The 24,309-nt window shown below is 40.4% G+C and overlaps 1 protein-coding gene across 5 annotated transcripts in view; it reads left to right on the top strand.

The window, feature by feature from the left end:
• TAF5L (TATA-box binding protein associated factor 5 like) overlaps positions 1 to 21,314 on the top strand; it is a 33,073-nt gene extending 11,759 nt beyond the window's left edge. For 4 of the 5 annotated variants that reach the window (XM_087431966.1, XM_087431965.1, XM_014784785.2 and 1 more), the window contains exons 3-5: positions 2,153 to 2,257; positions 9,763 to 10,487; positions 17,226 to 21,314. In XM_087431966.1, the coding sequence (XP_087288092.1) occupies positions 2,153 to 2,257; positions 9,763 to 10,487; positions 17,226 to 18,023 (1,628 nt within the window). In that variant the 3' untranslated portion in view covers positions 18,024 to 21,314. Of the gene's footprint in view, positions 1 to 2,152; positions 2,258 to 5,326; positions 5,396 to 9,762; positions 10,488 to 17,225 lie in introns of those variants that run through there. The other variant, XM_087431968.1, reaches the window with a different exon arrangement.
• Positions 21,315 to 24,309: the final 2,995 nt, after the last annotated feature.

Below are 24,309 nucleotides of genomic sequence, written 5' to 3'. Positions count from 1 at the left end.
TTGGATTAGTTTAGATATAATGGCTTATTCAGAGAGTCACTGTTGTTCGTGGTAACCTGCTAGGAAATGTGAGAAACATGAAGTGTGATTATCATAAGATTTTGTCCTAGGTCTTTCTGTCAGTTGAGTAATCTGAATAATTAGGTCTTTGTGCAGCAGACACTTACCGAACATCTGCTATAGGCCAGGAGCTGAAAAGTTCTGGAGATAGCTAAGATTTGATTCCAGCTCCTGAGGAGCTTAACATTATAGTCGGGAAATGAGGCAGGTAAATCAGTGACTGGAAAGGTATGATTTAGTAAGTTCTGTGAAGGGGGGATGCCCCTGGTTCGGTAGGAACAAAGAAGGTGGTCATCTAAATTAGCTTGGCAGGTCAAAGTAGGCTTCCCGAAAGGTCTTGTGGTTCCTAGCATGTAGTCAGTCAGAGGTCAGTAAATAGGAGAAGGAATGAGCTGAGTTTCAGAAGAACCATTAGGAGCTGACCAGGGTACAAGTTGGAGTAGGGTATCCAAGTTATCAAATGTGAGTTTTAGAGAGATCACTCTGATAGCTGTGTTGATTGGGGAAGGCCTAGATTTGAACCAGAGAAGCTAGTTAGAAGGCCATAGTGCAATCCAGTGAGAAGTGAAGACAGGCTGAGTTAAGAAAGTGGTAATAGGAATGGAAAGGAGAGGATGGATTTTAGGACTCTGTCAGACTTAGTGATGGATTAACTAGAGTTTAGGGGCAACATGAAGAGGGAAGAGTCTCATTCTCCTGTGTTCAGCCTTCCAGCATATCCTCCTCCTTCCGGCTGCCTCTCTGAGTCCTAATAGGGTACATTGACTTTCTTCTCATCTGTGTCCCCCTTTCTATACGTTTTGTGTTGTGGCTTCCTCAGTCCTGCTGCATTAATTACTGTTCCTACGTCCATGTTCCATCTTCTAAAATGTGTTACTGTTTCATCCAGATTATTGTTAAAGATGGCTTCTCTCAGTCCCTGGCTACCTTTCCCCACTGTCCCCTTTCCCCCTGCAAAAGGGATAAGAGAATTTTGTCTTCCTTTTTAGAAAGCATAAATTCACAGAATGGAGATTAAGTGCATTTTTACATACTGAATATTGACACTCCAGATTTCCCCCTTTCCACTGCCCAGAACACTGGCAGCCAGGCACATATCCTCCAGGAAGGCAATGAAAAGATTCTTCCCTGGTGAATCTGACCTGCTCAAGAGAAAAGACCTAAAGACATTGACATTGGGAAGTTGTCCATCCAGGTCGTCCTGGGTGATAAGCACATGGAGTTTCCATCAGCTCTGTAGTGCGTCACTCTCAGCTATGCATGCTGACAGCTAGGGACTGTCAGACTCTGGAAGAAACTAATCTACTTACTATGAAAAATAGAAATGGAAAGAAACAGTGAGAAACCACTTGGATGAAGCAAACAGTAGAGAGAAGAAAACTTCGAAAACACCATAAACTTCGAAATAGCCTTGAAACAAGAAGAGAATGCTATTTTTAAAAAAGAAAGAAGGTTCAGAGAGCAACAAAAAATTTTGTAAATTCCAGCACATGATAGTGAAAATGAAAAATCAGTAGAAGGGTTGAAAATTGAGGAAGCCTCCCAGAAAGTAGAGCAGAAAGACAAAGAAATGGAATATGGGAGAGAAAATGAAAGAATCAGTTCAGGAGATCCAACCTTGAAATAGGAGGAGTCCCAGAAAGAGCAAATAGCAGAGATTGGACAAAACGATTCAAGAAAATTTCTCAGAACTGAGAGACATGAATTTCCAGATTGAAAGGGCCCATGAAGTGCCCAGTACAGCGGTTGAAAATACACCCACACTGAGGCATGTTATCGTAAAATGTCAGAACATGGGGTCAGACACTTCCAAATTAGTCTCTGTGAACTTACACACCTATCCTCTCTCATTCAGCTTATTTATCCTGTGCTTTATATAAACTTATTTTTTCCTCTGCTGTCATTTTATTGGGTATCAGGAGGGAGAGGAGATAGATATGTGTCATCAGTCTGTCATAGTTAACAAGAAGCCTCAACATACTTTGAAAATCTACTGATTTGCATACTCAACACCCCCTTCCATCCATCCTGCCACATATTGAGTCAATAATTGTCTTTCCCATCCCCATCTTGTGTATCTTTTCCTCCTCAGTCCAGTCAGAATCTGGATGTGCCAACATAGTGTCTGCAGCCCCGTGCCAGGCAGAGCCCCAGCAATATGAAGTACAGTTTGGACGACTGCGGAATTTTCTCACTGGTAAGTCCTCAACACTAGGAGCTTTTTCTTATTAAGAAAAAGGAGTGCAAATCTCCCTCAGAACCTGTGATGTTCCAGGTATCGTGTGGGTACTAGGGATCCAAAAGCAGCTTAACACAGTCCTTGCATTCAAACTTATAGTCTGTTGGAGTTCCTGAGAGAGTGAAATCACGAGGTTAAAATTTTGCAGGAGCTGGAACTCTGGGCATTTTATTCACTGTTTTATCACAGACTTCAGCACAGTGAATGGGAGTTGTGTTGAATGAGTGAAAGCAAAATCAGCCATGTAGAGAAACATCCATAAATGCAGCGTATGTGAAATGCGCATCTCAGATGTACATTGATATCACCACTAATAATAATAAACCTCAAAATGGTCTTTTCCCCTTATTTCCAAAAGTGCAGGACAGTGGTCCTCATGAATCAGCAAGACAAAAAAAATTAGGTAGAAGTTGTAATTTAGACTGGTTTGTAGGTGGTGTAATGACCTCTAAAACACAAAATCAATAGATAGGAGTTCTGTTCAGTTCTTCTAACTCACTGTATGACTTTTAAATCAATCACTTTTTCAAAAATGGAGTCAGCCTCTCTGGGGCCTTCATTTCCTCATATGTGAAATGAGGAAGGCAATTCAAAGGCAAAACTAAGCAATTTCATCCAGTCCCAAGATGACTGATTATAATTTTTATGTTGGAAAGATTATTGCAATAAGAGAAACCCTGTTCATCCTGGTTATTAATCAAAGTCTTTTATTGAGTACTTCCTTTTTGCAAAACACTTTGAGAGGTAAGATCTGCCCTCAAAGGATTGAAGATGATTAGCTGCTATTGGTTAGTGGGAAATTGTAATTAAAATACTTTGAAGTTGTTTTATTTTTATTTCCTTATTTAAACAATCCTAGGGTGGGCCGGCCCCATGGCTTAGCGGTTAAGTGCGCGCGCTCCTCTGCTGGCGGCCCGGGTTCGGATCTCGGGTGCGCACCGACGCACTGCTTCTCCGGCCATGCTGAGGCCGCGTCCCACATATAGCAACTGGAAGGTTGTGCAGCTATGACATACAACTATCTGCTGGGGCTTTGGGGGGAAAAATAAATAAATAAAATCTTTAAAAACAAAAAAATCAACAAACCAAATAATAAATATATAAAAAAAAAAACCAATCCTAGGGTTAACAATTTTTTTTTTTGTAAATTTTTTTTTTTAATAATTTTATTTATTTATTTTTCCCCCAAAGCCCCAGTAGATAGTTGTATGTCACGGCTGCACATCCTTCTAGTTGCTGTATGTGGGACGCGGCCCCAGCATGGCTGGAGAAGCAGTGCGTTGGTGCGCACCCGGGATCCGAACCTGGGCCGCCAGCAGCAGGGCACACGCACTTAACCGCTAAGCCACGGGGCCGGCCCCTAGGGTTAACAATTTTTAATGGTAAAGATGCATATAAGCTGATCAATATATAAGCCAAAATAATATACCTAGTTTTATACACACACGGAGTTGTCCTAATTTTACTTGACCCTCATAACGGTTAGTATTTTATAAGGAAAGAATCCACATTTCCTGTATTCTATGGTTGGGGAAAATGACCAAAATTTTACAGGAAATAAACGTTACAAAATAAAACCCTAGAGAGGGTTATCTTATCAGTTTCACAGTTGCTGAGTGATGGAATTCGTAAGTAGAGAATAGTCTGTTGAATCATACAAAAATGAAAACATTGTGAATATTAAAGGCTTAGTAAAACCAGCCTATTATGTTTAAACTGGAAAGAAAGAAATTCCATTAAGATCCTCCTGCCATATGAATGTTAAATACCTCAGAGCAGTGATCAGCTGCTTTACATCTCCACTAAGGATAAAAAAAGAAAAATTGAATTTGTAAGAAGGATTTCATTCAGAGGTAAGCAAGAACTTGGAGATAATGAGCTAGTTTTAATCATTGGCATTGGTTTTTGAGGGTTTAAAGCAATTTATAAAAATTTTTAAATCAGTTTTTAGAAAGTTATTTTACTCAGTTTTTAAAATATGATTATATTTGTCTCTCCATGATAGATTTCTCTCACCATTCTGGTGGTGGGGAAGCTGGTGTAGCAAGTAGTGCCTAGCCTTTTTCAGGCTTCCTCTTGCATTCATTCAGCCCATATTTATGTTAAGCACTGACTGCATGCTGGGTATTACAAAAGAGGGTATGGACATAGAGCATACCGTCCAATGAAGGAAACAGACAAAAGCATAAAGCCCCCAGCCTATCATCATAATAGTGATGCACTCCATATACTTGTGCTATGAGATGGCTCTTGTCATGGACGTGACTTATTTTCATTATGAATGACACTCAGATGACACTATATAGGCTTTTGTTTATATTTTTTAATCACTGAAGCGTAGCTATAATAAAATAGACTCACTGGAATAATTTTATTATAGAACTACAATGACTTTTTGCAGTGAAGAACTAATACGTTTAATTGATCACTAATGTGATTTATCCTGGTGCGAAGTTTTCTGTTCAAATTTGTCTCTTTGGGCTCTTGATGTTTTTCTTAAATATTTGCCAGAGCTGTTAATGTAGGATAGTGGTTGACCCCTTGTATTTGATGCTGCTGTTTTTTCCTAATATGTGGTACCTTTTTTTTTTTTTTTTTTTTTTTTTTGCCCTTTCCCCAAAGCCCCAGTAGATAGTTGTATGTCATAGTTGCACATCTTTCTAGTTGCTGTATGTGGGACGCGGCCTCAGCGTGGCCGGACAAGCGATGCATCGGTGTGCGCCCGGGATCCGAACCCGGGCCGCTAGTAGCTGAGCACAAGCACTTAACTGCTAAGCCACGGGGCCGGCCCTGTGGTACCTTCTTGATTTGTATCATGTAGTTTCCTTTGCCCAGGACGTTAGATTTCAATAAATTGTAATCTATCAACCTTTTCCTTTGCAATTTCATGTCTTGTTTCAAAACTGAGAAAATTGTCTGTTATTTTTTCTATAATTTAATTCTTTAATCCATTGGTCACAGATTATTTGGAGGGGATGAATATATATGTTTTTCCTTACAGACTGCTTTTCCTGGAACATTTTCCTCTACCCTGAGGTCTCTGAAGAGCAGTCAACCAAATCGAATGAACGACTATTTCCTGAGCACCAAGACAAAGTATAAGATGCAGTCATTAATCTAATTTGGAAGCTAGTCCTAACATAAGAATGCTAAAAGTAAAAATTTTTAAATAAAATTTGAGTATAGTGGAAATGTTTTCTCAAACCCCTATGAAATCAGTTGCTGAATTTTGTACACACAGCAATTGCGTTTGGAATGGAAAGAGAATGTGATTTTGATGGGGGTAGTCAGAGAAGGCTTTACTGAGTAGGAGGTAGGATTTAAATTAGCACCTAATTTAAAGTGCTAATTTAAGATGGGTTAGATTTGAGTAAAGTGGAAGAGGAGGAGTGGGAGGATTCAGGGTGTGTGGAAGGACATGAGCAAAAGGGCAGAGATGGCAATTCTTTGTGCAGGAACAGTGAAGGAACTAGCTTTGTTGAGAATGGGGCTTTCAGATTAGAGATGGAGCCAGATTGAAGAGAGACCTGACGACCAGGCCTAAAAGATGGAGCCAACCATTGATGTGAATATTAGTCTGAAAGCAGTTTCTAAAAGGGTTTGTAAGAGGGGTGACTAGGGGGCCAGCCTAAAGTCCACTGCAATACTTGAGAAGTGAGGTGGATAAGGACCAGAATTCAACAGTGTTGTGGAAATGGAAAGCAGGGTCTTGATTTCATAGTTCAATTACCAAGGTAGCATCACCGAGGCTCAGGAGTAGAGGAGGAAGAAGAGCTGAGGATGACTCAGGCTCTGTGACAGGGCGAGGGGGTTGAAAGTACATTGAACAGAAATAAGTCAGGTTATAGTTTTTACATTGTTATGATGATGGCATCCTGCTGTATAGCTTGCAGCAGGAAGTTTGAGGCTGGAATTTCAGAGAAGGATATGGACTTGTGATAGAGAACTCGGCATCAGCTACATGGAGGTGTAAATTAAAGTCTTAGGAGATGATAGATCTCAAAGGGAGATGCTAGAGAAAGATAAGAGTATCTAAGGCTGTAGCACCGTCGTTGTATTTTTCTCCAGAAGTTATCTGTGCTTGAGAGATTCTGTGAGCTTACCTATCGCTGTACGCCCTTTTCTTCAGGAGGGGTAGTGAGAAGAGCATAGACTTTGGAGTCAAACACTCTGGATATGAACCTGGAGCCAACTCTGACTCTTAGAGACGATTATGGATGTAAAGTGCCTGGCTCATAGGAGGCACACACACCGAGTGTTCTTTCAAGTGAAATGAGCATTTGAGGAATGAGAGGAGGAAGAGTAGCCCAAAAGAGAGGGATGTGAAGAGTCAAGCCCAGATGGCGTGGTCTTTCAGAACAAAGGACAAGGGGGTAGCGGTCAGTGGGGTCCAACCCTACAGAGACGTGCAGGAGAGTGAGGACCCACAAGCTCAGTTTTTAATTTAGTGCTCTTTTCACTACTAATTTCTGCAAACTCCGTGAAAAACTCCATTTTTCTCTTGTTTACCACCATCAGAATGTGGCACCAAGTAAGCGTTCATTACATATCCAGTGGCTAGATGGATGGAAGGAAGGAAAAGCACACTTTTCAGAGGATATGTTACTTTTGTAATTAGGAAAAAAACATTTTAACCGAGTGCACTTTGAGTAAGATATAAAGTGTATGTTATGATTGCAGGGAAACAGGATTAACGATGAGAGTTTAAGACTTACCTGAGTCTTACCATGTTCCACATAATGAGTATGTTGATTGAGATTTTATTTTTTTTACATAACGTACTGTTCTCTTCAGACAAGAGAACAGTTAAGCAATTTTGAAACTATGGGCTGAAACAACGGTGAATTTCAGTAAGTTTTAAAGTAGTACAACCCTATTTCTTGATGGCTGGGTTTTTCCTGAACTTGTTAAATTAAAATGCCTCTCATTTAGGAAAATAAGCCTGAAACTAAGATTTTAAGAAGTTGAAAACAATCTTTCATCCCAGTAGAGTATATTGCAAGTCTAATTGATAAAGGTTGAGTCTTTTTGTTTTTTGGTTTTTTGTTAATTAGTATTTTGGGAAAGAAATTTTCCAGAGGTCTTCTCAAGAATTACAGTATTTTAAGAAATAAAATCTCTATTAGTCAGGGTTCTCCAGAGAAACAGATCCAACCAGATGTATAGAGAGAGAGATTTGTTTTAAGGAATTGGCTCACATAGTTGTGGAAGCTAGCAAGTACAAAATCTAGAGGGCAGGACAGCAGGCTGGAGACCGAGGGAATTCTGCCTAATGTGATACAACTCTCCCGAGTACAACCAAAAACGCACTAATTCCTATCCCCGGAAGAGGAAGCAAAGTCCTTGGGTCATGCTTATTCTTCTTCTTGATATCTTGTAACTTAAATACTACATTAATGACATTTAGATACTCTGATATAAAGTCAGTATAACTTATATTACATAATAAGGGAATAAGAGAGGGAAGAAAACAAAGATATTTTACATATATATAGATACACACATGCATAACAAAATAAGGAGGAATACTCATGACAATTACAGTTCTCACTTCTGTAACTAGTCATGTGGTTATAGCTGGTGTTTATAACCACCTTCTTCCACTACTCATTCTGTATTCCCTTTGCCTTCGGCAAGCACCTCAGCTGGTCCTGGTTCTTTGCTTGGTGGGATGACCCAAACCTTCATTCGTGAAAGGTCTGGGCCATTATTAGTCCTGCCTGGATTGAGTTCTTGTGGTTTTCCATTTCCGTAATCACAGGGCAGGGTAATACTAAGAGATTCCCTAAGGATCTCCTGTATTCCAGACATACTCTTCCTTACCTCCATCCTGGAGTAGCAGTCCAGTTTCCCCTTGGTAGTCAGTCAGTCACCCCAGCCAACACTGTAACTCCCTTCTTTGCCTGTTGATTCAGAGACATGAAGAGCCCAAATTGGCCAGGTGACAGTCTTAACTTCCAGTTCAGTGGAATCATTGTTGTAATTTAAGTTCATCTTCTAAATATGTATTTAAGTAGGGACACATTTATTCTAAATGCACCTATTATGCAATTAATTCACCTGCAATAAAGTAAAATAGGGTTATTAAGCAGAGATAGCATGTTGTATCATTTATCATCAAATTAGGGAGGCAAGATTCTCTAATGCAGTGTTCCTGAATCTTGAGCCATGTATGGATTCCTTTTCATGAAAAAAAAACGCTAGCAGAAGTTCTAAGTGCTGACTTAGAGTATTTTTATATTAATTTATTTCAATATGTGCAGACATTACAGTAGATATAAAACCTTTATGCTTACTATATTTCTGTGTGAAACCTAAACTCATTTACAAATAAAGTATAAGCAAAACCACAAAAGCAGTAAAGTTCAAATCAACAGTGAGTGAAGGTAGCAGATGGATTTTGCCAGGGCTACCTTGCTGCTCCAAATGGGCCCAGGCATGGTCCTGGTGGCTGTGGTGTGACACAGGCTGGTTTTCATGCAGCCCCCCCTGCAGTGGGCCTGCTCCCTCACCACTTGTCTCATCTGAATGACTCCGAAACCTTTGCTCCATCACAGCTCACTCTCTGCCCTCACTTATTTAGGTGTCAAATACACCTCTGTGCTTTTCTCGTTAGCCCACGACAATTAAAGCTGTGCTTTTTTGAACCTTCCTTGTCACATAGTTTTATGGTGTTAAAGACTCAAATTAGTAAATGGTTTTAGTCTTCGTGACGTGAAAATGTCTCGTTTGTAAATTATCACTGCAAAAAAGTTTTTTTAACCAACGAAATCAAAATGAGTACACTGACAGATATGGGACAATTATGGATGAACATTGTTATCTTAGTGTTAAGACATGCCAGCGTGGGTAGCTAGACATGTTAATGAACCCACTAAAATAAGGACTTTGATATTACTGTAGATGATGGATACTGAAAGTAATCACAAAACAAAATAGAGCTCTAAAATTGTATGTCCCTACTTGCCAAATGGCCATCTGACTATAATTCTGAATATACTTGTGTTCATTGTTTTTTTAAATTATTGTCAAGTTAAAAAGTTTCTGTGAAGAACTCACTGTCTCCCAAGAATACGTCTAAGGACACTCAAAGGTCTGAGGTACCCAATTTGAGAAACACTAATGTATTGGAAAAAATACTAAACCTTGAAGACCTGGGTACAAGCTACTGAATTGTTGTGAGAACTTAGGCAAGTTACTTAACCTGTCTGGGCATCAAATTCCTGATATGTGGACGACTTCAAGCCCGGGTTTGCTGGACTTCAGAGTCCCTGCTCTTCCTTCTTCAGTCAAAAGGCTCGGACTTTGAGTTTCCAGAATTCTGTGTTGGGCTTATATTTCAATCAATAGCCTCAGAAAATAGGGTTCTGACAAGAAATATTATGTGATGGTGGGCCCCAGGAGGGTCACATTATTCTTTGAGATTATACTGATTTTAAAGCCCTCACTTTTTTTCCTTATAGATTCTGATTCCCAGCATAGTCATGAAGTGATGCCTCTCCTCTATCCTCTCTTTGTCTACCTCCATCTCAACCTGGTCCAGAACAGCCCGAAGAGCACAGTGGAAAGTTTTTACAGCCGCTTCCATGGAATGTTTCTGCAGAACGCTAGCCAGAAGGATGTCATTGAGCAGCTACAGACCACTCAAACCATCCAGGACATCCTCTCTAACTTCAAGCTTCGAGCATTCCTAGATAATAAGTACGTGGTCCGTCTCCAAGAAGACAGCTACAACTACCTTATCCGCTACCTCCAAAGTGACAACAACACCGCCCTGTGCAAAGTCCTCACCCTGCATATCCATCTTGATGTGCAGCCTGCCAAGAGAACAGACTACCAACTCTATGCCAGCAGCAGCTCCTCGCGAAGTGAGGGCAACGGCTTAGAGCCTACTGACATGCCCGCCCCTATTCTGCAGAACGAGGCTGCCCTGGAGGTCTTGCAGGAGAGCATTAAGCGCGTCAAGGATGGCCCCCCCTCCCTCACTACCATCTGTTTCTATGCCTTCTATAACACAGAGCAGCTGTTGAACACTGCAGAAATCTCCCCAGATAGCAAGCTGCTTGCCGCTGGGTTTGACAACTCCTGTATAAAACTATGGAGTTTACGATCCAAGAAGTTAAAATCAGAACCCCATCAAGTAGACGTGTCCCGCATCCACTTGGCTTGTGATATTCTGGAGGAGGAGGTATGAATATCATTTTTTCTTCCTTACACCTGCCTTGCTAATTTGCTTAGAATATTCTTACCAAACATGACAGATCTTACGGAGAATAGACTTCATTATCTCCCTCATCATATAGCTAAAGTCAAACTCATGCCATGTAACCTGTAGCCATTGAATTCCTGCTCATTCCTAACCTTGGAAGAGATGAAAACTATTTTTAACAACATTAACTGAACATTATTAATGAATGGTCAGTATTTATTACTACCTGAAATGTGGATAAGCCTAATTAAAGACCTTTAGCTAATATTGAGATTTACAGTAAACGTGTGTGTGTGTACATTTGTGCTAATATAAACAATTAGAAGTAGGATTACTGGGTCAAACAGTCTACATTTTAAATTGTGATAAATATTGCTGTTTTCCAGTCTCATCAACAGCAAATGAGAACGCTGGTTTCTCTCCACCCTCACCAACACCAGGTGCTATCGGCCCTTCTGAGGCCAGTGCATGTCCTCTGGTTTCATGTGCCCAGGGGTGTTCCCATAGCCTGTTTTGAAAAGTACGCAGGAAATATACTTAACATTTCATCCATCAGTCAGTGCAATGATCTTGTTTGGTTTCTTCGGGATGGTTGTTGAAAAGGGCAGGCCAAGTGGCCTGAGTTTTGGGTCACTGAGAATCCCTGCCTTAGAAAAAATGTGGGCAAAATGAGAGACAAACTGAACTTCACAGAGTTACCTTTCCCTGAGAGTGGCCCCACAAAAACTGTGGGCTAGAATATTTTTGTCACATCACTGCTGAAATTCAAGTAGCTCTGCCTCAATTTACTTTTAGATGGAAAATTCTTTGTACAGGGTTGAAAAATTAAGGAGTAAAAAAAAAAATTCACTTGAGTTAAGTTCCAGTTGCTGATAAGGATATCAAGAATATTGGAAGCATACTTAAGCCATTTTTTCCTATACCTATTTTCTGAGTCACCTTCTAGTTAGTGTGTTAGTATGTTCTTTATTTCTTGCAACTGAGACAATGTAATTAGAGGAGTTTGTTATGGTGAGTAAAGAGTCTAAATTCCAATGTACAAACTTTGATTTCTAGAATTTTATAGTACCCTCCAAAATAGTTTTCATTGCACATGTATTTGAATTATCAAATTTCTCTTTTCTTTGGAGACAGTTCTAGCCTCTTGGGCATTCTTCACATACAACTGAGGGATACTGCCCTCATTTACTTTTGATTTTCTCTAAACACACAAAAAATTATTGCTACTGACCTTATTAGCTCTGTTGATACTGAATTTGAGGATTATTCTAGGCATTAAAAATTAATATAAAGGAAGGTAGCAAAGATAGATAGATACAAAGATGGAAAGAATATTAGACTTAAATGATCAGATTTCTGTTTTCTTTGGAGACAGTTCTATCCTCTTGGGGGTTCTTCACATACAACTGAGGGGTACTGCCCGCATTTACTTCAGATTTTCTCTAAATGCAAAAAAAAAATTATTGCTACTTGACCTTATTAGCTCTGTTGATACTGAATTTGAGGATTATTCTAGGCATTAAAATTAATATAAAGGAAGGTAGCAAAGATAGATACAAAGATGGAAAGAATATTAGACTAAAAAAATTTTGGGGCTGGCCCCGTGGCTTAGTGGTTAAGTGCGCGTGCTCCGCTGCTGGTGGCCCGGGCTCGGATCCCGGGCGCGCACCGACATACCGCTTTTCCGGCCATGCTGAGGCCGCGTCCCATATACAGCAACTAGAAGGATGTGCAACTATGACATACACTACCTACTGGGAATTTGGGGAGAAAAAGGGAAAAAAAGGAAGATTGGCAATAGATGTTAGCTCAGGGCCGGTCTTCCTCAGCAAAAAGAGGAGGATTGGCATGGATGTTAGCTCAGGGCTGATCTCCCTCACAAAAAAAAAAAATTTAAGTTCTCCCCTGACTACCACTGAAAACTAGCTCTGTGACTTGTTCCGTGAAGATTTCCAGGCAACAGAAGATGTGTATTTGAAGACCCAGAAGTGAAGAATAACAACAAATTCTAGGAGCTGAAAGAAATTAAATATGGCTGGAGAGGGGGGCAAGACAGGAAGCAGTGTGGTGCCGCTGTCTATGTGAGATTATGGTAGCCTAGCCCGAACTAGGGTGGTGGCCATGAAAGAGAAACACGGTGGGTAGACTGGACAAGAGCTCAGTTACTGGGTTAATGGAGGGGCTTAGGGAAAGGAAGAGTCGAGCATGACGTCTGTGTCTCAGGCTTAAACAACTGGGTGGGTGGTGGGAGATGCTGTCCACCTTGAAGAGAACAAAGGATGTCAGAGGAGCACTTGTTTTGTTTAAGTATCTTTCTGATTTATTTATCATTATCCATATTGAAAGTACTGTAGATTCTAGCCTCTGCTTTCCTTGAGAACAAATTTTTTTTTTTTAACTTTAGAACTGAAGTTGAGATCCTCCTATTCTGTCGTTGAGGGATTTCCTGTTTGCGATTTCTACACCCCCACCCATTTTGTCACAGCAGTTTGCGTTTTGGTTTCTGACAAAGAGAATTTTGGGGGGAAAAGCAAGGTATAAATTAGTTCTGGTAGTTGGTTTTTAGTGTTTCTTCATTTGGACTTTCTTTTTGCCTTGTGGAATTCGCAATTAAAATTGAGACTCTCGATGCAGAGGTCACAAACTCACATGCCTGTAGAAGCCAAGCAGGTAAAAGTAAACGGGGAAGCCACCTGGGTCACAGAGATGGCAGGAAGCAAGAGAGCACCATGTAAACCAAGTGGAAAAGCCAGTTTGCAATCTCTGCTTTAATCTTTGTGAAGCAGTAACTGTTGCATAAATTAGTGGATAAAATATTTTAACAGTAGATATTTAAAACAGCAGTGAGACCCAGAAATTCCATTATTTGGTATGTACCCAAAAGAATTGAAAACATATGTCCACACAAAAACTTGTACACGAATGTTCATAGCAGCATTATTCGTAATAGCCAAAAACTAGAAACACCCCAAATGTCCATCAGCTGATGAGTGGATAAACAAAATCTGGTCTGTTCATACAAGGGAGTGAAGATATGTGATATATGATACATGTTATAATGTGGATGAAGCTTGTAAACATTGTGTTAAGTAAAAGAAGGCAGTCACAAAGGATCACATATTGTATGATGCCATTTACAGGAACTATCCAGAGTAGGCACATCCATGGAGACAGAAAGTAGATTACTGGTTGCCAGGGGCGGGGGACAGGGGACTAGGGAATGACTGCTAATGGGTACAGGGTTTCTTTTTGAGGTGCTGGAAATGTTCTGTACTAGATAGCGATGATGTTGCACAACTCTGTGAATATACTAAAAACCTTGAATTGTACACTTGAAAGGAGTGAATTTTATAGTACGTGAATTATATCTCAGTTTTAAAAATATATATATCTTAATTTTATATCTAGGATTTAAAAAAATCAAAAACAGTAACCAGAAGTTCCTATGAAGGCATAAAATTTTCTCTATTAATTATGCCAACTAAAACTGGATTTATAGCGCTGCCCTGTAGCTTCTGTTATCTCCAACTTGAAGACAGCCTAGATTAACCTTTGAAAATGTGTGAACTGGCATCCGGTTCTCCTCTGCTCACCCAGTACCAGCAGCCCTTCCTCATGCTTGAGACATTAGAAGTGGAAAGCGAGGCCTGCACTCTCCATTCTTTGTTCCACATGAAGTGGAGATAGAAATGAGATCCAGCTTTTACCCTTGTTGATTGGTACCTATGTATTTTTAATATTTGAGCAACAGGGAAAAACCACACCACATCAAGGATTTGCTCTTCTTTTCAATTATGTGTACACGACCACCCTCATTCCTACCAGCCTCCCACCTCCTCAGCCCCCCAATACAACGCTTGTATTCTGTTCATTTAATGTCTAGTAATTCTTCCCCCAGTCTGCTCATCTTTAAGTTTGAAAAGTGAAGTCAGTGTTGTCAGTAGTATTCAGTCCTGTAATTTGTATGTAAAACTGTCATATAGATCTATGCTGGCCACTCAGAATATAATACAATCCATGTACGTTATTTGAATTTTTCTAGTAGCCTCATTAAAAAAAGCAAAAAGAAATAGTCAAAACTAATTTTAATAATGTATTTTATTCAATCCAAAATGGCCAAAAGATCATTTCAACACGTAAGCAGTATAAAAAATGTATTAATGAAATCTGTTACATTCTCCTTTTTTGTCCTAAATCTTGGAAATCCAGTGTGTATTTTACCTTTCATCACATGTCCATTCACACTAGCCAGTAGCCACCTTTTCTGTTCTAGTTCAGGCTCCTGTCATCTCTCACACAGATAGCAGTGCCTCACTTGCCTCCAAGTCTTAATCCAGCCCCAAGCCCGGCCATACTTAATTTCTTTCAGTTCCATTGGCAACTAATTGAGGAACAGCCCAAGGCTAAATTGCAACTCCAGAAAGTACCCCTGATGTAGGAAAGACTGGAGTGTGAGCTGAAGCACCTGGAACATCCTGGCCCAGGAGCAGACATCCCTAACAAGTGTTAGATTTTTAGAGACTCCGTGGTCTAAAGCAGGGGTCGGCAAACTATGGCACAGAGGTGCATAAGACCATGTTTGAAGATCTGTTTATACTTATTTTCCTTATTTTTAAATTTCTATTTTATGCATGTTTTATAGTGTACATAATATAGTTTATTATTACATGAATATGCTTTACAAATTAAAAATTCCTATTTGGGATTCATGCCCATTTACTGTGGGGTGTTCCATCAAAATTGTAAGGAGTTTTGGGGTGTTGTCCTGTTAGCATGAGAGGAAGGAGAGAGAGAATGTGTGGGACTAGGCATGTGTGAATCAGCTGTTTGTTCAGGGTTTCGGCTCAACTCTGCTGAGGCCCTTGTGGGACTGGGTTGAGCCACAGAAGAAAGCGTGGCTGGGTTATTTTAAGCTGTGGTCCTGGCAAAGAGCTGATAGTGATAGCCAGCAGGAATGTTCTGGTTTCCCCATTTCTTGGTCTATAGAGTCAACTAGGCGTCTTTCCACGGGCCAGGACAATCATCAAGACCCCTGGGAAGTGCCAGCTTGACTCCTGGTGTACCCTCCCCTCTCCGTCTCTGAGCACACTGTTTAAGTCCTCACCAGGGAGCTGAAGACCCACCTTCCATATCTTCCTGCTCCAAATGAAGACCCACCTAAGCCTCAGAGATAGTAACGTGCCCTTTAATTTGCTGTTAACTTTCAAAGGATCGTTGTATAATTCATCTGGGGTCGTTTGTTGCTCCCACAGTTATTATATAAACTTCCTCGTGTAGAGCAATGAGTCATTCTTGAAATTTTAAAGTGTTGTTGTAACCTCTTTGGAAAGGAAAATTACTAATATTCTTGGTGACACTCAGTAGAACCTTAAGCTCCCAAATTCTATGAATTTTTAATGTTCAGTGTCTGGAATAGCCAATTTGGATGTTCATGGACATCAATGTTTATATTCTCTTTACTTTTTCTCAAATATGTACACATTGAAGGTGTTGCTTTTATTTGGAATTTAATAGTTTTCAAATAGAAGTTGAAAGGATGCCCTTTTCCTGTACAAGAACCTAAGGCTCACAAAGATATTTATTTCTAAGCCAAAGAAGCCAACTGGTTCAAGAATCTTAATTTTACTCCTCATTCTTCTAGTGTTTAATTAAAACCCATTTTAATTTATGAATTCCAGGGTAGAGACAGCCGTAGTTTTAAGGAGCTTGTCTGTGGGGGAATGAAGGGAAAATGGATTTTGAACACAGACAGTGTACTTGTGGGGAATAGGGTGAGGAAGGGGACTTTCTCGCCCAGTACCATGAGCGGCTGGTCGTCTTTTCTGTCCCCACACACAAAAATTTATTTCCAAGAATCACATGAGTCACTTGGCTTTGTTTAAAGCAATTCTGAATCCATGCCTTGTTTTTTACTTTGGGAAAATATTTGAGACCCTCCGGAAAGTCACGGTTTTAAAACTTCATCTTTGTTTCTTTTTGGAGACCAGTGGTTTATGCCTGGTCACAGGGTGTGAGTGTAATTTGTTGGTAACTGCACCTTTCTGGCTTACTATTAAGTCTGATAAGTCCAAGTTTTATTTTGGCTAAACTCCTACAATAGTTCTGTATTAATCTTGAAGTGAGACCACATCTGCCTTCATTATTGAGCCCAGTTGTGTGAGTAATGAACATGTCAGGATTTTTCTTAATGGACTAGAAACAGGCAGCAATGTGGCTTGTAACAAAGCAGCTAAAACTGACGGATGAAGACATGCCCATAGAATAAAAGAATCTAAGGACTCAACATAAATTCAAAAGTCCATCTTTTCGAATGACATACACCAGAATTAACAATGAAAGTTACTGTGGGGTAGCTTTTAATCAGCTTTTGAAATCTGTGTTATCCTCAACCTACGACTAAGGTCCACAGTTATTCCTCTATGACAGCCTGGCATTTCTGCATCTTTTGATTTGGATTTGCTATAGTCTTAGCTGCAAGAGAATTTAAGGAAAGCAATTTGTGAGTTGTTAGAGACTTTTTTTTTCAATTATGCTATTGTGAGTTGTTTTCCTGTGGTCAGGCTTAAGGGCAAGACCACTGTCATTTACTGGGTAGATGCTATTTCCCAAGCAGTGTCTTTTTTTTTTTTTTTCCTGGACTTTTTGTTTTCCATGGCAGACCACTAAACATTTTTTTCTTGTGTGTCTCCTTTGCCATCTCCACCCCAATGTTCCCAGGATGATGAGGATGATAACGCAGGCACAGAGATGAAGATACTGAGGGGACACTGTGGACCAGTGTACAGCACGAGGTTCCTCGCAGACAGCTCAGGGTTGCTCTCTTGTTCTGAAGACATGTCCATTAGGTACTGGGACCTCGGGAGTTTCACCAACACTGTGCTGTACCAAGGACATGCCTACCCTGTGTGGGACCTGGACATTAGCCCATATAGCCTGTACTTTGCCAGCGGGTCCCATGACCGCACTGCAAGGCTGTGGTCATTTGATCGGACGTACCCGCTGAGAATATATGCAGGACACCTGGCAGACGTGGACTGTGTCAAATTCCACCCTAATTCAAACTACTTAGCTACAGGCTCAACCGACAAGACTGTCCGGCTGTGGAGTGCTCAGCAGGGGAACTCGGTGAGGCTCTTCACAGGCCACCGCGGCCCTGTGCTTTCTCTTGCCTTTTCTCCCAACGGTAAGTACTTGGCATCAGCTGGCGAGGACCAGCGGTTGAAGCTATGGGACTTGGCTTCGGGGACCCTTTATAAAGAGTTAAGAGGCCACACGGACAATATCACCAGCCTTACCTTCAGTCCGGACAGTAGTTTGATTGCCTCTGCATCCATGGACAACTCGGTGCGAGTCTGGGACATTAGGAACACTTACTGCAGTGCACCTGCTGATGGCTCCTCCGGTGAACTTGTGGGTGTATACACCGGGCAGATGAGCAATGTACTGAGTGTGCAGTTCATGGCCTGTAACCTTCTTCTAGTGACTGGAATCACACAAGAAAATCAGGAACATTAATTTTTTATCTTTGTTGTAACGGACTGGGGCATTGGTGGAAGGCCTCCAGATTGCAAGTCTTAGACAAACTGAGATTGAATCACTGACTGACTGTGAAAGATTCCCCACTTCTCCTACTTCTCCTGTGCAGACATCCTGAGCACATTACCCCTTCACCAGCCCCCCAAATGTCGAAGGACCTGGGGGGTAGGAAAGGCGGTGATAAGTGGACTTGAGATCAAGAATTAAGATGCTCTGGAGGTGAGATTGCAATTCTTACAAAGATCCCACTGTGTCCTCGTGCAAGCACCTTCTTGTCTCTTTCCCGTTTGTAAAACCGAGATGCTGCTTACCTCGCTGGGTGCTGCATTTGGTCCGAGGATGGTGGCAGAGCACTCTCACAAGGAGCAGTGCTACAGGGTCACGTGTTATCAGTCACTCGGGTGGAAGGGAATCTTTATTGGTGTAGGAATGTGGGGTGGGAACTAGGAAGGGGGGGGGATAATCCTGGCAAAAAGTCTTTCCTTTTCCATAATTAAAGAGAACCAGGATTTTTTATTATTGTTATTATAATTATAATTATTATTATTGAGAAGAGGAAACCTAGCACTGGCAGAGGGGCCTTCTCTGCTCTCATCTTTCAGGTTTTACTCCTGGCACTGGCTGTGATATTGGAATTTTGAGGATCAGGGAATTCAGAGAATTTGGTAGCACAGTGTATTGGGAGAAAGGGAAAATTTCTGGGTGACAGATTGATCACTCCAGCTGACATGTTTCTAGAAGTGTGTGGGTGGATTTGATTGAGAAAGTCTTGGGCTCTTGCAGTGATGGTCGGAAGGAAAGATTCTTTTCATGGCTGCACTTCTATTAACAGTTCTCTCCCCTGAAAGGACAAGTTGTGGTAAAGAAATGAAAATAATTTAAAGTGATAAGTAAAAGATAGATTTAGAAAATGTTGAATTTCCAAATGACCGTTTATTCAGAAGTGTGGCTTTTTCAACGTCTTTTTCTCCTGAGATCATCCACTCCCACCTCCTGCATTGCAATAGCAGTTTAATGAACACTTTGTGAAACAAATCATAAGTACGTACGCACGCATATAAAACTATGCTTTGAGGATAAAGCAAGTTCTAATTTGTGGAAAAAGGATTAAATATTTCTGTTTTCTGAAAAGAGTTATTTTGTATTTTGTTTTCTATTAAAATGTATTTAGTTTCAAAAAAAAAAAAAAGTGTTGGCATCTCATTTAAACTGTGAGGACAGGCGGGTGTGTGGTCTGTCCTTGGGTGACGTGTAGCTCACCTCTCATACCAGCCCCAGTGGAGGCGCATTCTAATCTGTTCTTGTATGCTGTTCAGCTTACTCTGAATCATGACTCCTCTCTGCATTCATGTGGATCACTGATAGTATTTAATACTGTTTATACATCCAAGATTGCCAGTTGCTGACCGGAGCCAACATGTATTTTACCATCTAGAGTTATTTGGTAAGATCCTACTTCCCGTTTTCTTTAAAGACCCTATTATAAAATCTCTAAGGGACATAAGAACTGTGTTATTTAATTAACCAAGTATTTATTGAACAATCCCAGAAAAAGGACTCATTTGAGGATTTAAATAATGCCAGAATTTTAAAAATGTACTTTGAAACATAATTTTCTGACAAGGACACCAAAAATTATCAGAAAATTAATAGGAAGACTCTAGAATTCTATGCCAAAAAATTTTTTTTCACTTGAGCCTAAGATGCTAATTAATAGGAAATATTTCTTATTGATAAAAATCCACATATTTGCGATATTGTAAGAAAGATCCTTCGGTAACTTAGCCAGATAGCATCACCTTCCACATGGTCTACAGGTAAAGCCTAGAATTCAAATGTGTTCTTATCTGTAATAAGTGAATTCTTCAGTTAGATTGTGTGGTATATTGCTAGAAACAATGAAATCCCTAAATTGGGCTGGATCATTCTCAGAAGTGAAAATATCACTGATCAGGGGTGATTTGGAAAGGTTTTGTTTGTTTTTTTAATGCAGAATTTCTTTGATTAAACACAAAAATGTATTAGGTTTGCTAGTCTTCATGTTACCAATCATGTATGTACTTGTTGATTTCAGTTCAAGCTCTTAATGATCTGCATATTTGGCTTTTTTTTCTTTTGTCAACTAATTTTAATGGGAGGTAATTTAACTTTATAGAATGCCCCTCACAACTTCCCCAAAATGTTAGAAATATTATAAGAGGTATGTATGTGTGTGTATGTCCATAAGGGTGCATAAGAACATGGTTACACTCTTCAGGTTGCTCTGTTACATTGTTTTATTTTATCTCCAGAGCAATCCTGTGAGGCTGAGAGGACTGGTGATATTACCATTTTTTAAGTGAAATACCTAAAGCCCAGAAAAACTGTATTATCTATCTACACCCCACATGGAATAGTCACATGTTTTGGATGTGTTAGATAGAGGATCTATATTCAGTATCCTCAAGTTCTAACTAGAGGATATAGCCCTGAATATAGAAAAACTATTTTAAAAAACCCTCCAAAAAGGAAATATGACTATAAATAGATTCTTTAACAAGCATATATATAGTGCTTACTATCTGCCAGAAACTACTCCAAGAGCTTTATGAAAATTAACTTGTTTTATCTCCATAAGAACGCTATGAGGTATCCCCATTTTGCAGATGAGGAGTCTGAGGCACTGATAAATTGTCACTTGCCAAAAAGGTCACACAGCTACTAATCAATGAAGCCAGAATGTGAACCTGGGCATTCTGGCTCCAGAGTCCGTGTTCTCCATGCTGTCTCCCTTCATTCCTGCAGTTGTAGTAACTAAATGTTCCTGCAGTAGTTATAAGACTTGTGCTTCTCTTTGCCAAATAAATGAACAGCCACAAATAGCATCAGGAACTGGCAGTAAGAATAAACTTAAACAATATATGGCCAAAAGAAACTTAAGAATAGTTATTTTGAACCACAGTGATATAAAGGTGGAGGGGGGAAACAGCTGAAATTTCTTAGATTGACAGGCTCAGAAAATCTGACTGTAATTTTAATTTAGAAGTGGACTGCCAAACAAAAGAGAGAGAAAGTTAGGATAAAGGGAAGTAATGAAAAGAGATGAAACAGGAAACAATTTAAAGTTTTTATATTCAAGATCCAAATTCTAAGGATATCCGTGATTTAGTCATGTATTAAAAATGTCTTGGTTGTATAAAAAAAAATCTACTAAGTATATAGGCTTCTAATTTTGCTGTTGCCCAGACTGGTATTTAAGTATATGGATTAAAAGATGAATCTGTACTTCAACTTGTCTTTCAGTTGTATGTTTTAGAAAAATGTCCGTTATATCTATGCCCAGCCCACACCAAAAATTCACATTATTGACACCTACATAGCAGCCAAATGACTCTGAAACTGCTTTGTGGTAAACAGAAATCTTCATTACAGAATTTAAGGAATGCAAATGTTCCTTGTCAATTTGAGCCATTGAATGACACCTTAGATACTTTCCTATGATTGACTGAAATTCCTAAAAGAAATATTTTTATGTTAAATATCTGAGTGTCTGTTATGATCAGACATTGTGTTAGTGGGTGGAAAGCAAAACTGATATAGTGCCTGGCTTAAGTTTATAGTTTAGAGAGGGAGACAGATATTAATCAAGTAATACCATAAATAAGTATATAATTTCAAACCATAGTGAGTGCTATACTGGATCCTATGGAAGAATATACCCAGGGATCTCATTTAGATTAAGCATTCAAGGCGGGCCTCCCTGAAGAAGTAATAATCTGAAACCTGGAGGATAAGTAGGAACTAGCCAGTTAGAGTTCAAGAAAGACTGGTGCAGACCCCCAAATGGGAAAAAACCCGGTACACTCAAAGAAGTCCGGGGGGGTGAGGCAATGTGAATAAGGAAAAGAACAACATGACATGAGTTTGGATGATTGGCAGGGCTTTGGGCACTGTCAGGAGTTTGGCTTTTATCCCATATGGGATGGAAGCCATTGAAGGGTGTAGAATAGGGAAGTGATGCAGTCCAGTTTCCACTTTAGTGTCACTGGCAACAGGAGGACATAGACAACATTTACAACTGGAATTCCACTTCAACCTCAGGGTAACTAAGCAACATGTACTGAACCCAGTCTGTGCCAAGCACTGCAGGGCAGAGCTAAGTGATGGAAGCCAGCTGCCATGGGGAGTGGTCTCTGGAGCAGTGAACTGAAAGCGGCCTCCAGCCAACATCCCGTGAAGACCTGAATCCTGCCAACAACCACATGAGTGAGCTTGGATGCAGATCCTGCCCTGGTTGAGCCATCAGATAAGACTGCAGCCCTGTCTGACACCTTGATTGTAGCCTCCTTGAGACAGAGGCATCCAGCTAAGTCTGCCCAGATTCCCAACTCACAGAAACTGTGAGATGTTAAATGTTGTTTTAAGCCACTAAGGTTTGGGGTAATTTCCTGTGTAGCAATAGATAACTAGCCCATCTGTCCTACTCCACAGTCCATTGTTTTAACTGCTACACTAGAGAAAATTAATTACTGATTTTTAAAAAAGTCACTGCAGCTCTAAGGAACATAGATTGAGGGTGTGAGTGAGAATAAGGAGGCCAGTTAAGATCATTGCAGTCATCCAGGGGAGCGGTGAGGGCAACATGGACTAGAGTGGCCGCAGTGGAAATGGAGAGAAGTGGACAACTCCAGTGAGTATGTGAGAGGTGGATTTGGCTGGACTTGTATTGGGTTGGATGGGGAGTAAAGAAGAAAGAAATCATGGATGACCCACATGTTTCTGGCATAAGCAATTTGGTAGATAGGATTGCCGTTCATTAGGATGAAAATACTAGAGGAAGATGAGGTTTGGAGGAAAAGATCAAGTGTTCAGTTTTGGACCTCTTAAGTTTAGGGTGCTTATGACAACCAAGTGAAGATATCAGACAGGCATTTGGATGGACATGCTGGAGCTCAGAAGAGAGGTCTGTGCTTGACATGCTAATTTGAGAGTTCTATTTGTTAGAATGCTTTCTGCTACTAGGGACAGAAATCTGACTCCAAGTGGTTTTAAGAATAAGGAATTTTATTGATTCACATAACAAAGTCTAGAGGTCAGGTAGGTTTCGTGTGCAACTCACTAAGGGCCCCGCCTCGGTTCTGTAACTCCCCTCTGCTCTCTTCTGTGGTTGGCTTTATCACAGGCTGTCTTTTCCCATGGTTGTGAGAGGACCACTGAGAGCAGTGAAGGCCAGACACCCCTTCATTCATGTCTAGTGGGAATTTGAGCTTACTTTCCATTCCTTGTTCTTAAAAGCAAGTAAAAAAATTTCTAGAAGCCCTATTAAACCTCTCCAATTTGGATTAGGCCTGCTAATCATTGAACCAATCCGTGACAAGGACAAGAGTCGTTGGCCTGTAGTTGGAATTTGAAGCCTTGGGAATAGATGTGATTACCAAGGATAGGAGCCTAGAGTGAGAGGAGATGGGGGCTTCGGGCTATGCCTTGAAGTTCTCCAACATTCACAGGTCAGAAAGGAGGAGCAGCCAACAGAGGAAGAAAAACAGGAGAGGGCACTGCCCCAGAAGCCAAGAGGAGAAAGTACCTCAGGATGGGAGTGGTCAGCTGTGCTGATGCTACTGAGAATTCAAGTGAGGTAAGGACTACAAGATATCCACTAGATTTGAGGGGAGGTGGCTAACAGCACTAGCAGTTATAGCTGAGTGATGGAAATGGAAAGAGCATTGAAATGGGTGGAAAAGTAGTAGAAACACAAATATGGGCTCTTCATTTATGACAGGTGACACATACACCAATGGAGGAAGGACAGACTTTTTACTATACAGTGCTAAGACTATTGGCTATCCAAGGAAAAAAGTGAAATTAGACCCCTGCCTCACTATACACGTAATCAATTGCAGGTAAATTGAAGACCTAAATGTGAAAGACAGAAATATAAAGCGTTTAAAAGAATATCTTCATGACCTTGGAATAGGAAGAAATTTCTAAAGAAACTAAAAACCCTAACCAAAAAGGGAAAGATTGATTAAATTCAAAAACATCCATTCATCAAAAGAACTAAAGGACGGGCTATAACCGTGAGAAGACTTGCAACACTTGAGCAACAGAGACAAGTGTCTAGAGCAGCACCGTGTGGTAGAATCGGCTGTGCAGTGGAAATGTTCTCTGGTTCTGTCCTGTCCTATCAAACCTTCTGTGAGCAGGGAAGTGTTCTGTAGTTCCCTGCTGTTCGATAAGGTAGCTGCTAGCCACATGTGGCTACTGAGTATTTGAAATATGCATAGTG

This window comes from Ceratotherium simum, chromosome 6 (genome assembly GCF_057802395.1).
Source record: "Ceratotherium simum simum isolate JZ-2026a chromosome 6, ASM5780239v1, whole genome shotgun sequence".
In the NCBI taxonomy this organism is placed as follows: domain Eukaryota; kingdom Metazoa; phylum Chordata; class Mammalia; order Perissodactyla; family Rhinocerotidae; genus Ceratotherium; species Ceratotherium simum.
Note: the sequence above shows the minus strand (reverse complement) of the source record. Positions and strands in the feature narration are given on the sequence as shown.